Below are 13,039 nucleotides of genomic sequence, written 5' to 3' on the forward strand. Positions count from 1 at the left end.
GGCACTTGGACAACAGGCGACAGCAGAAAATTTAATTAAAATGCTAATAGTGCCGGGCAGCCGACAATGTTGTGAATGACAGTGGCAAGTGATGCGGCAGTTGAAGTTTCAGAGACCAGAATGCAGAGCTCAGCAACCAGAATGTGCAACATAATTGCTGGGAGTGGATAAAGAGCGGAGTCAAAAGCCAGGCGACCAGGATTGACAGCGGCAAGTTGAAGGATAACGGCCGAGGTTTCGGCTTCCTGTCACCGGACTGAAAAACTCGAACCGAGGCAAAACCATTTAAGAACGCATGCGAGGCACCCGAAATCTGAGGCTGCCGAATGTAAATTGTATGCAGGTTGTCAACACCCTGACAAGGAATCTTTGATCGAATTTCCCCTTGTACAAAAACCTCTGTCGTATAAGGATAAGGATTTCTCTCTGGAAGATGGTGAATGGCATATTAAGATACATATCTTTAAATGGAAATAAAAACCACAATTAAAAAAATATATAATGATGGAAGATGTCAAGCTTTTTAATAAAGTCGGTATACCCTGAAATCTTTCTCTTCTTAGATGTCAGGAATTAATCGCGAACTCTTGAGACCGCATTAATCATCTTAGCGAAATTAAATTCTTACCTGTCCCCACGAAAACTTAAAGCGACTGCCTCCCGCAGGTGCTGCACATCCTGATAGTGTTTGTGATGGCGCTGCTTCACCTGGACCACCTGGTCGAGGTTGCAGGTCTCCGGTCTCCGGTCGCCAGTCGCCGGTCGCCACTCTCCACTTTCCAGTCCGTAAATGGAATTCATGCAACATGGCAATGCGTTGCAAATGGCATTGTTGAGTCGTCTCAACTCCCAGGCTCCTTGTAAACTCACTCGTTTTCCTCTTGTTCGCAGCTTTTTAAAGGATTTCGCCCACCTTTCGGATATTTTTTCGCCTTCCTTGCAATTCGCCTTGGCAACCGTTGACTCTGTGTAGTGCTCATATCCCCCATTTCTTCTCGTTTTTTGTATGCCATCCCACTCTTAATACAACTGCATAATCTAAGCAAACAATTGAAATGGAATTTTTGCAGTCGCAGTCGACGCTAACGCAGCGCCAACAAAAGGCGCACATGTGTGTACAGTGAAGGGGCGTGGTCGTGGGCTGAGGTGGGCGGTTCCCGGCTGCCACTGTCATTGCAATTTTGAAGTAAAATTATGTTTTCATGTCCGACTTTCAAGTGGGAAAAAACTGGGCTAAGACAAAGGCGCCATCTGGCGCAAGCTGGCTGGCAAAAAAGATCGTTTATCCTCTCACCATTTACATATGTGGGAGATAACGAATACACTTTGGGTAAAAGTTTAAAATCAAGTTTGATATTGAAGATTTAAAAAATTATAGAACAGATATTCCCTGCATCTAAACACGCCATTTTTTAAAGGTTTCCTTTTTTCATGAATTGCTTGTTCCTCATGAAAGTTTTTCACGCAGCACAATCAAGTTTTCCGGCTTTGCCTGAAGTTAATCACAAATTTATAAACTCATAAAAGAATCAAACGGTTATCAATATGTGCAGGGGCAGCGCAAGTCCGGGGGACTCTCCCTGGGGACAAAGAAGCCCCACTGAGCCAAATCAAACCACCGACATCATCAATGGAACCCGCAGCCCTCGGGGCGGGAACCTGCATTAACTTATGGCAACAAGGAGCGGGACATCTCCAAGAAAGGCGACCACGCCTCTCGCCCACTCACTAAGAACATTTCATGCTGATTTTCCTTTTGGCCATTCCCTTAGCTCTCTTCCCAATCCCTCCCCCTCGAAGACGCATTGGAATGTCAGGGAAACGGGAAATGGTTTTGCATATTAAACAATGTGTCTGGGCAGCCAAATTGAACGATATTCGAACTGAAGTCACAGCAAAAAAAGAAAAAAGAAATCTAAGAAAAAAAAGGAATAGAAATAAATAAAAAATTACTTCTTCGTTAAAAACAAACAAATTATTGATTTTAAACATTATCTGTGTGGTCCCAATATTAAAGGTCTTAATATTTGGATGTATTATATTTTATTTGAGAATTTGTATAATTGAATAAGATTTTTCGGTCTGTAACTTTTTCCGAATTGAAACCAAATAAAGAAAAAAGAAGAAAAGTATGTTGGTGGTAGGGAGTTTAGAGCTGGGAGTCGAGCTGAGAAGGATAAAGCCTCATCAACAACTGTGTCAGCTACAGAGAATAAGGGTACAGGGGCTCCTATGAGCTTGGGGATAGGAGCGTTCTTTCTGCTAATGCAAGTAAACCATAAAATATGCTCTAGTGAATGCCGATTGTTCCCGAAGGGATTTGCCAATGTTAATTTGGCGATCGTAAAAGTCAGTGCTAACATTGGAAAGGGTTTCCTCTTTAATATAAAAAGCGATGATAAAAAATCGTATTAAATAGTTAAAAGCAAACTTATTATAAGAACTTGCTTGACTCACTAGATGTATAATTGCCACTTTAAGCACTTAAAAATTACTGTGAAATTAAAATGAGCTCCCGGCAATGCCTTTTTGAAACTGTGCCCCGGGAGTTGCCCCAATTGTGTGCTCAAAACTTTAATGAGCGGCTTGCCTTTGGCCTCCTTTGGATAATTTACAGCTCATTAGTGTGACCAGGCCAAGGAGCAACAATAAATATTAAGGCAGGATGCCGCCTTCAGCCTTCTCCGCCCCAAAACTTCGCTCATAGCTCATAAAAATCACATTTAACTTTGCTTGCCAGTGGGAGGTTACTTACGAGGGGTCCTGTTCCTCGCCCTTTATGCAGGCAATTGCTTTTTTATACTGTAAAATCGATAAGCGATCACATTATATGCCTGTGTGTCCAAGAAAAGGGTGGGGGAGAAAAGAGATAGGACGCGGAACGAGGAAACTCAGCGGGAAAAGTGAGTTATATATGTGTTTGTCCTTTAAAGTGCACTTAACCATAAATTCCAGAACAGGATGAGGACCCGGAGAGACACCCAGAAAATCGGAAAAAGAGAACAGGACATGTGCCAAGCGTTGAGAGCCTTGCGTGCTCATTAGTTATAAAACAACGCGGGAAACGCACCAGATACACTGAAAAAAAAGTTTCGATTTTAATAACTTAACAAGGTTAATGTGAAGCATAGAAGTGTTTATAAATTAATATTTTTGAATATGAATAAATCTTTTCGATTAATTGTTTTATCATATTGGGAAAAACATTTTGTAAAACACACTCGCAAATTGTGGCAGTGGAGACCAGCAGATGCAGATGAGGATACGGAAGAGCCGCGGAAATAACGGTAACTGTAATGTTGTCTTAACTCAAACATGCCGCAACTGAACCGAAGTATCCGACGGCAAAAGGGAGAAAGGACTCGTATCGTGCATTAAAAATCGTTGCCATATGCAAAATTAAAGATAACAAACGAGGAATGTCACGAGAGTAACGGGACTCGAAGGGAATGAGAATGGGCGGAATGAAACGGAGCGTAAAGATGGTGGGACAAGAGATGCGGAACGGAAGGGCAAGTGGGAAGGGAAACGGAAGGGCGAGTGGAACGAAGAAGTCGAGTGGCGACTGCAGTTGTTTCTGAGTGATTCGTTGCTAAGTAAACTATAGCAAGTTGACACTTCTTCATTTAAAAAATTAAAGCTTTTTTCGTATTCGTTAGTATCCGATCTTTACACATATACCCTTTCCCTCTGTTGAAATGATTTATGCGACACTTTAAGGGGTTATATACCTTTTTTTTTTCAAAAAAACGAAAAAAATTTTTTAGCTGAATCCTAAAGTATATCCCCTAGAGAACATTTTCCCAAATTTTTGAAAATATCCGAATAATAGTTCGATAGGAAAACAGCGTTTTGAGGCGCGGTTCGTCACTCTTTGTAACGCAACGTAAAACTTTGAATGCGATTATCTCAAAGTCGTTTTTTTCCAAAAGTGCCTTTGCTGTGACCGCGATTGCACAAGAACTATTTGATCGATCTTCTTCAATTTTTTTTTAAATATTCGTAATGATTGTATCGAGTTCGTCATTGAATCAGTTTTTATGCGGCAATTTCGATTTTGCAGATAAGAAATTTTTAATAAAATTTTTAGAGCTCGAAAATTCAATTTTTTGAAAAAATTGTTACTGTATGCAGAAAAAACCAAATATTCTTGAAGTAATTCAATGACGAACTAGAAATAATACTAAACTAATAAAAATTTTTTGGTTTATTGATTTTAGTTGACCCGCTGGACTTCCATCGTGGTCACCGCAAGCCGCTATAACAAAAAAAGGGTTATGAGAGAATTGCCATAACTTCGAAAGTTATTTATATTTTTTTAAGAACAAACGTTTGTTGTGTATATAAAAACATGTACTATCAATAAATAATAACCTCAGTATCATAAAATAATTGCTACACACCTGAAAAAAATTCCAAAGTTCCCTAATTTTTTTCGCTCAAAAAGGTATATAACCCCTTAAAAAGGAACTTGAGGCTTTAAAGTCCAACAAAGTTTTTTTTTTGCTAAAAGGGACGCCAAAATTAAATTTTTTGCGTTTAAATGGCTATTTTACATAATTTTGTGCGTATATTTTACATATTTTTCCAATCCAGACCATTGTCAAGACAATTGAGTTGAATAAATTTCATATAACTGAGTGTAAATCATGTCGGAATAATTTTATTAAAATTTTTGAAAAACAGATGAGGACGGAGAAGTGAAAAATAGAGATAGCTAAAAAAGAAGCTAGCATGGAAGGCAGAAAAAAGCACTTAGGCGAAGGGCTCAACATGTGCATAATCCAAAATCCCACACACACCCAGAACAGCCGTAGTTCCTCTGCAAGTAGAGCAGGTGACTGCCTAGAGGGGTGCTCCCATCCACCATCCCCTTACCACCCTCATTGCCGAAATCCCAACCACCTGACCTGGCTTATCACCTGCTAAGTAGAAGCTGCAAAGTGCGCTTCGAGCCCAAAGGCAGAGGCGTTTTCATGTGGACGGATGGATGGTAACAAAAAATATACCGCAGAGTGTTAAAAGAAGACCACCAACTGAGCAGAAAAACTTGAAAATACCTAGATAGACGCCCACTTACAGTGCTCACTGTGGATGTACTCGTTGCTCTGAATATGTGTACATACCCTTGGAAAGGGAATTTTATTTTCATAATTTATATAAACATAAATATAATAGCTATCCTAAATAAATACGATTCAGTGGTAATTTTTTAATGTTTATTGAAAAAATAGCTATGATATCATTCTTTAAAATAAGAAATTTTACTAAAAGTTTATATAAGAATATATTTGTACTATTTTGTTCTTATAAAAAAATTTGATTTATTTATACCTTTCAGGATATTATAAGGCTGCTATTCTTTATTTGATGTTCTTACCTGTTCTTGTTTGTGGGTATTTGTGCTGTTACTATTTTCGGTTTTGGTTGTTTCTGCTGGAAAGTACTTCAGACATTTTTTCACTTGTTTTTTCTGGCTACTGCACAAAAGGTGTCCTCCCTTTTATTTTTTTCCACCACCCTTAACAACAGAAACTGCTTAGTCATAGGAAAATGCCGAAAATATACTTGAAGCATGTGGCTATTCGGCATTCGGCCATTTCCCCTCTAGCTTTTAGTTTTCGGCTTATTGCAGGTCCTGTAACCTGCGGGTCTGCCTCCCCATCTCCCCATTTTCTCATCATCTGGCTCGATTTGCCCCCTCCGTTCCCTCCTCCTTTTGTGTGTCCTTTATCGTTGCGTGCTAAGTCTGGCCAAAATAAATTGCCAACTCATACAGACATACGTGTCCTTTTTCCTCCACGATCCCCTCCTATTTTCTGTGTTTGTCTCCCTAGATTTATGCCGCAAAATAAAATTTTAGTGCGACAATATGGCGTTGACTTAAAAAACGCTCACATAATATATATAAACAATTATCCGAACACTACCCGAATTCAAACAGGTGAACAAAGGTTTAGGTTGAGATTTTGGGGTAATAAATGGTACGATAAACCGAAATTTATTGGCCCATCAATTAATTAAAGTTTGTACTTTACTTAAGTGGAGGAAAAACGAATTCAGAAAAATTTTTATAAAAAAAACTATATATAAAAAAAATGATTTAGCTTGCCAACTTTATCAGCTTTGGAAGACGAAATAAAATTAAAAATGACAACAAAGTGAAAGCATGGAATAATATTTTCAATCTCCACAAATGCGTTTATCAAAAATGCATTTCTTCACTTTGAATTTTGAGATTGCAGACATAGTTGGATTCTGCCGACCTTTTCCCCTAACCAACTTCAACCTCCTCCCACCCAGAAAGTCAGTTACATGGAGCAAATTAAGTTTACAAGGGAGAGGAGAGCCAAAGCAAAGTAAACTTCACTTTATAAATTACAAATAAGCAACCGGGAGAGCAAATGCAATTCGGGATAGGGCAACCTGTAAAAAGCGCATACACTTTGCAAAAAACTTTATTACAACGTTTTCTTGACCGTTTCTAGTTAATGAAGCAGTTCCCTCTTCAAATTTTTTAAGAGATGAACTTTGCTTGTGTTGATATTTATACCTACGTAAAGTTTGAAATAAAACGGTTTTCTGAGTGCAACAACTTTAGTTTTTTGAGTACAGATAGAAACTGACCAGACCCACAACAAAACCAAAGTCAAAACGAACGAAAACGCCGGGCGAGTTTTAAAGAAAATTAATTTTTGAAAACCATTAAAAATTAATTTTATTTTATGGCTCACTCACATACACAGCAGCCACAAAGTTATGAGGAAAAAGATTTTCCTTCTCGATTTTTCTCGGTTTTGGCATGAGCGAATATTTTTAATGCATACAGAAAACACTCGACTTAGATTAGGAAAGGGGTGGAGGATATAGGGGACATGGTCTGCGCCTGAGGAGGAGTCCTGATTCTGGTCCTGTTCCCACTTGACTTGGTTTTTATTTTAGAACATGTTGTGTGGAATAGAATAAAAAGGGGAAGAAGTGAAGTATGGAAGACAATGGAGGTGGTCTATATGGTAGTTCAGGGAGTTAAAACTTTAGAAATAGATACCGTATTTATTTATAAACTGGATTAGGTTTGAAGAGCTAGAAATACAAATACGAGCTAGTGCAATAATGTTTTGCACTTTAATATTATTTTTGTTATGCCTAGAAGATATGCCCAAAAGGCGTTGGTAATGGGTGATAGCCAGATGCCCTCCCCCAGTGACTTTCCCCGAAAAACCCACCCACATATACTTACATGTGCTAAAACAAAAACACTCACACAGAAGAACACTGCCGGACAGACTCACATCCACATGGCCAAATAAACTTTGAATAAGCATTTCGTATGCCCAAAACGAAAGTTCTTTCTCTCAATGCCTTGAATTCTGGATACCTTCCCACCTTCTTTCTCATTTTCTCATACACCCACCGACTGGCGAAAATCTCCACATAAATCTTTGGGATGTTTGGCCAGCCTCCGTGAGGGAAATGCCTTTCCCTCTGCACTTTCCTCATTTTACTTATGGGGCAGTGGGGCAAATAAGCGATGCTGCATATAAAACAATAAAATAGCCGGGAGGATGGGAAAATGTGGATGGAAAAGTAGAGAACGTGGCACAAAATGGCCAGCTAGTTCTTGTCTAGGAAATATTCAATTTCCCCAGCTCATTAAAATTAAATAACTAAGCTCAGGCGAGACTACAAATGAGAAAATTGCCAGGGGATCAAGGTAAGACTGTGGGAGTTTTATGTTGGATGGGGAATGAGAGAAATTCAGTGAAATTTAATTGAAGTGCAACAAAACATGGCTGTCAGTCATAAATGTTGGCAATATAAAGTGTGGAAAAAAAAATTAAAGAAAAAGTGTGTGCTGGTATTAAATAAGAAACTGTTGAGGTACATCGTGGTACATGACATAATAATAAAGATATATTCTGTAAACAAACAAAGTGTTATTCATTGTTTAATTCACACCTAATTATTTATTTAATTATTTTTCTTTCAGTGACTCCCAACCACGGACCGAAGATAACCGGCGGCCAGCCGCGATATCAAATTGGAGACACCGTCCGGGTTAATTGCACCTCGTCGCCGTCCAAGCCCGTCTGTCACCTGAGCTGGCTAATTAACGGAGAACCGGTGCAGAAGACTCACCTGCGGCAATTCGACAAGGTGGTGGTGAATCGAGATGGCCTGGAAATGGCCCGTCTGGGATTGGAGTTCCGGGTGAGGGCCTATCACTTCAAGCACGGCGACATGAAGCTGAAGGTGAGTCGCAAAAAAAGAAATATTTTTTCAAATTTAACTTTAATTTAATTGTACTATTTATATCTGTAGTGCGTGGCCAAGATCAGCTCACTATATCTGCAGAGCAACGAGGAAAGTGTGGAGAGCGATCGGCAGCAGAGGGCTCCAGCTTTAGAGTCTCGGGAGACGGTGGCAGCCAAGTCCAGCACGATTGGTATATCCCCTGATTTAACCTTTAATTTATATATGTGGAGCCCATGCTAATCAATTCTGTTTCCCCAGGTGCCGCCGCTTCTAAACTGCCTTCTTGCCTCATTGCGTTGCTGCCTCCGGTTTTCCTGCTGCTGCTGTTTCAAGATTGGACTTGCCCCAGAGACAGTTAACTACTTCGAGAATAAGGATCGTCAAAACTAATGCCCATTAACTAGCTGAGCCGTTCGAAAAAGCAGACATATCCTATGCCAAAAACTTTAAGACAAAAACCAAAGGATTTATTTATAAAAAGACCTTTGGTTAGATTCAAAATTCAATCGATGTATGTGTGTACGAAAATGAGAGAAACTCCCTAATTAAGAGCCAGATATTGTACTAAAATATCAAAATGGTAACTACTCAAAGCGAGCATTTAAGCAGAGGCTAAGAAAATGTAAATATTTATTCGTAGCATTAGGCATTGGTCGGTAGCATTAAGACATCGTTATTTAGGCAAAACATTCGTTGATCTTTTGTGATATTTTCTTCATTTTGAAAACGAAAGGAAGTAAAACTAAGTAGAGCTCTTTTTGAAGTCAACCCATTCCATCTGAGTTTTTCCTTCCTTTCCAATTTATCCACCCTCTTCTGGCATATCAAAAGCAACCAAACATTTCGATTGTAAAAATACATATTTGCACTTTGATCTACATACCAAATCAAGTCTAAAGCTAAACCCAAAACAAACTTTTCATTAACTTAAGAATCTAAGCAAGTGTAAGAAATTTGTAAAGCAAAAGTCTAAGTCTTTATAGCATTAAGCTGATGAAAGAACTAATTATTAACAAAATACCATGCAAAAAATAAGCTAAGCTCAGATTAGTCAAAACATGCAATTGCATTCCAAAAATTCCTCAAAGAGAAATACTTAATTTAAGAATATGCGATCAGAAGCCTGTAAATAGCTTGAGAAGAAGCCAAGGATTGCACAAGTTGAAAACTTTAAAATTTGGCAAAAGTCTCGATCTTAGTGTGTGTATGTAAATGAATGTAATCCGTTCAATCAGTGCCAAGCTATGAGATGATAAGATCCCCTTAAAAGTTATAACATTTTCAATAGATCACAAATTTAGGCGATTTCTTAATTTAATAATTTACCTTGGATAATTAATGCAATGTGACAAAACCTTTAAGAACTCCTTTTAATCAACTAAAGGAGTGTATATCATCATAATCAAAACAGAAAGTATTTCTCAAATTCAGCAATGAAAACTTCCCATCGTTTTTCCAATCACTGAAACCATTCAAGGTTTTCTACACATCCAAAACCCGTGCAGCAAAAGCAAAAAAAGTTAAAAAAAAATCATTAACACTAAACAAACAATGAAGGGATACGACCAGGTCATATTCACGCATGAGCTGCTGCACCATCGCACTGTTGGCAGTCAAATCGAGGAGACACGTCGTACTTGGCAAGAACATTGTTCCTGGTTTCCGGCTGCCCAGCGGGATTTGTACAGCAGATATGCCGAGATTTATGACGAGTGTCTCAGGAAGTATGGCAACAATCACTTCGAGTTCTATGCAAAGAGGAACCGACTGAATGAGGAATACAGACTGAACACTCAATCGTCTATAGATCGGAGGAAGAGAATCTCTAAAATTTCAATGGATCACTTAAAGGACTGTAAGGCTTCTCGTACTTCCAATGCAGAGTACGGAAGAATTCGGCCGATGCAATATTTTTACTGCTTTTAAATATTTTGTCAACCCATAAATTTATTGTTATAAATTTGAAGTTGCAGCTTAGACCGTGAAACCAAGGACAACCACCTTTAAAATTTGATAAATTTGCTTGGAAAGTAGTGTTTAATATATTCCGAAATGCCACCCTAATTCCGTAACCTTGAAGGTTGAATTAGTTTAAGCTGCTTTAACTTATTTTCGAGCTGAGTAATTCTTCAAAAGGGGTACCACTCCCCTTGAGAAATGAGCCGCATGCATGATATTAATCCTTTGGCTTATGCTAATTTGGCTTAAACTGAGTCAGACTTTCCTGAGCTCTGATACCGTCTGAAGGGGAACCCAGACCACTTTATGGCAAAACAAAAAAGGTGGAAATTGTCGGAGACATGCGAGAGGCAAACGCGCAACAAACCGCAATTGAATGCATTCAAGACCAAACAAAGCTACCAACGAGCAAACAAAAGGCCAACAGCAGTTCATGAGTCATGCGAAAGAAGGGGTTACATGTATCGCATGTCTGCCGGTTTCACCTGGGCGTGAAAATGCAATCCAATGGCTCATTTGCATACAAAGCCGTTCGATTGTGGGCCAAACAGAGCAAGGCGATGGCAACAAATGGCCCTAAAACAGCTGCGGGTCTTGGTCAAATTTATCTGGACATCTCAGCTTGGCATTGATCGACTGGCGGGGGAAATTCCCTCAAACTTAGCCAAAATGAATGTTTCCTGTACATAGCCAGTGACGTTTGAACTCAAATTACTTAGGAAATAGGCAGAAAAAATCCTCGGCAATTCTCTAAGCATAACCTACACCTAAATCTAAACAAGTCTTGTGCGTGTTGTAAATTTAAAAATAAAATAAAAATGAAGAAGTAACTAATCCAGAAACCAAACCAACAAGTTTGGGAATATATGACTTACTTGTTGGTTTTAGCTAAGTCAATGAACTAAACCTTCCTTCATTAACCTTAATCATTAAACTTTGTTAACATTTCAGTTTAGCATTAATTTGTAAGTATTATAAAATCAAGTGTTAGACAAAACAAACTAAAAAACAAGTTGGTTTGTAAAACTGAACATGAAAATGAAATAAATTAAGTCCAGAAAAGCAAGCAAAAGGGAATGTCTTTTATTGAATGAGAGGCACATTTCCGTTTCCGGCTGGTCCATCCTTATTTGCATTGCTCAGCATCCTGTTCTGCTCAGGATTCATGTGCCTTCTGGCGGCTTTGATAAAAATGAAATAAAATAAAAGGAAATGCAAAGAAATTAGCTTTGAGCCACTGTCATTTAATGTTCAATAGTAATGCAACCTGTAAATGCTGAGACATATACTTTTTAAAGTTGAAATGGTAAAGCAAGTATCAGTTGAGTTGAAAGTAAAGAAAATTTAGGGCTTGCTTGAAATAAAATAGAGCAGACCTAGCAGGCGTCTTAGAAAACTTCCTGTCCATGTATTCTTTTTGTAAGCAAGGCAACAATCACACTTAAAAGTACCTAGAAAAGTCTATATTTTTTATTTAATTTTTTATTTTTGGAACTGCATGATTTTTTATCAAACATGAAGGAATATGACCAGGTGATATTCGTGGATCAGCTAAAACACCAACGAGATGTGGCCGGTCAAATCGAGAAAACTCGTCTCAAGTGGCAAAAGCAGAGCTCCTGGTTTGCCGTTGCGCAAAGGGGGCATTATTCTCAATATGCCACAATTTACGCGGAGTGCCTAAAAAAATATGGAGATAAAAAGTTTGGGTTTTATGCGAAAAGAAATCGCCTAAGCCTGAAGTTCGCTTGCAACGAGAAGGAACCGAATGCAATGAATCAGAACGACCAGAAGTCGGATTTAAAATCAATGGATCACCTAAAAAGGTACAAGTTTCCAAAAACGACAAACGGTGAATATGGGAGTGTGCCTCCTTCACGATTATATTTTTGTTTCTAAATTGTTTTCGAGTTATAGTTTCTATTGAATAAATAAAAACAAAATTAAGTCAAAGAATAACTATTTTTATATTCCTAACGACAAACAAAAAAAGAAATAATTTTACTAAGAAGTTTTATGCTTTTTTACCCCACTCTATGTTAGGATTTTAGAGCCCCTTCAAAATCACCCCCTTCTGTTACTTCACCCCTTTTCAAAACACACAATTTTGCGCTCATTACCAACACTTGTGCGCATTATGCAAAAATTTATGGCGGAAACATTTAGGCATTGAAAGACAGACACTAAAAAATGCAGTAAGCCAGCGGAGACCCAGTCAAATGGCGTTGCAGGGACGGGTGGCTAAGGGGTGGTGGTGCGTTTTAAATTAATTTTATATACGATTTACCCGTCCCAGGATGGCACTTTAGCGGTACTCCCAAGCACTTGGCTCGTAAATTGGTAATGTCGGTAAGCCCTGTTTTATGGGTCGTCGGTGGCCCAGTCTGTTTACCATAATTACCTGTTTATAATTAATTAAAATGCAATAAGCGTAAATTTGATAAAAGTGCCAACCATGTACCTCCGATAGAGTTTCATTATCAGCAATTTTTAACCCGCTGCATCATATACAACAAAAAAAAACTGAACATTATTCTTCAAAAACAAATAAAAAATAAATTTTAAAATAATTTTCTGGGAAACAACATTCTAAAAAAATGTTATATATATTAACAATTTGTATGCCTCTTATGAAATTCTTTATTCTAAATTCTTTAGCAGCACAAATTTTCTTCAGTGTTTTTTGGTGGCGCTGCTGCTAAATGAAATTAAATTGGTCAACTAAATTACAATCGAATAGATAATGCGCAATATTGGGAGGCCGAAATGAATGCATAAATTATTGAATGACCCTGTGACCCCACTGCTCCCCTCCACCCAACGA

The 13,039-nt window shown here is 38.3% G+C and overlaps 3 protein-coding genes across 4 annotated transcripts in view; all 3 read left to right on the forward strand.

The window, feature by feature from the left end:
• The window catches only part of LOC108094344, a 32,641-nt gene extending 23,171 nt beyond the window's left edge, over positions 1–9,470 (forward strand). For both annotated transcript variants that reach the window (XM_043209317.1, XM_043209318.1), the window contains exons 5-7: positions 7,991–8,253; positions 8,323–8,446; positions 8,515–9,470. In XM_043209317.1, coding sequence (XP_043065252.1) covers positions 7,991–8,253; positions 8,323–8,446; positions 8,515–8,615 — 488 coding nt within the window. In that variant the 3' untranslated portion in view covers positions 8,616–9,470. The remainder of the gene's footprint in view (positions 1–7,990; positions 8,254–8,322; positions 8,447–8,514) is intronic.
• Positions 9,471–9,615: 145 nt separating this feature from the next.
• Positions 9,616–11,049, forward strand: LOC108094347. The gene has a single exon (XM_017194890.2). It carries the CDS (start codon positions 9,808–9,810, stop codon positions 10,180–10,182), a length of 375 nt encoding a protein of 124 aa, XP_017050379.1. The 5' UTR covers positions 9,616–9,807; the 3' UTR covers positions 10,183–11,049.
• A 586-nt stretch (positions 11,050–11,635) lies between these two features.
• Positions 11,636–12,165, forward strand: LOC108094346. Its single transcript, XM_017194889.2, has one exon. The coding sequence runs from the start codon at positions 11,731–11,733 to the stop codon at positions 12,112–12,114; it is 384 nt and encodes a 127-aa protein (XP_017050378.1). The 5' UTR covers positions 11,636–11,730; the 3' UTR covers positions 12,115–12,165.
• The last annotated feature ends 874 nt before the right edge of the window (positions 12,166–13,039 follow it).

This window comes from Drosophila ficusphila, unplaced genomic scaffold (assembly GCF_018152265.1).
Source record: "Drosophila ficusphila isolate 14025-0441.05 unplaced genomic scaffold, ASM1815226v1 contig_797, whole genome shotgun sequence".
In the NCBI taxonomy this organism is placed as follows: Eukaryota; Metazoa; Arthropoda; class Insecta; order Diptera; family Drosophilidae; genus Drosophila; species Drosophila ficusphila.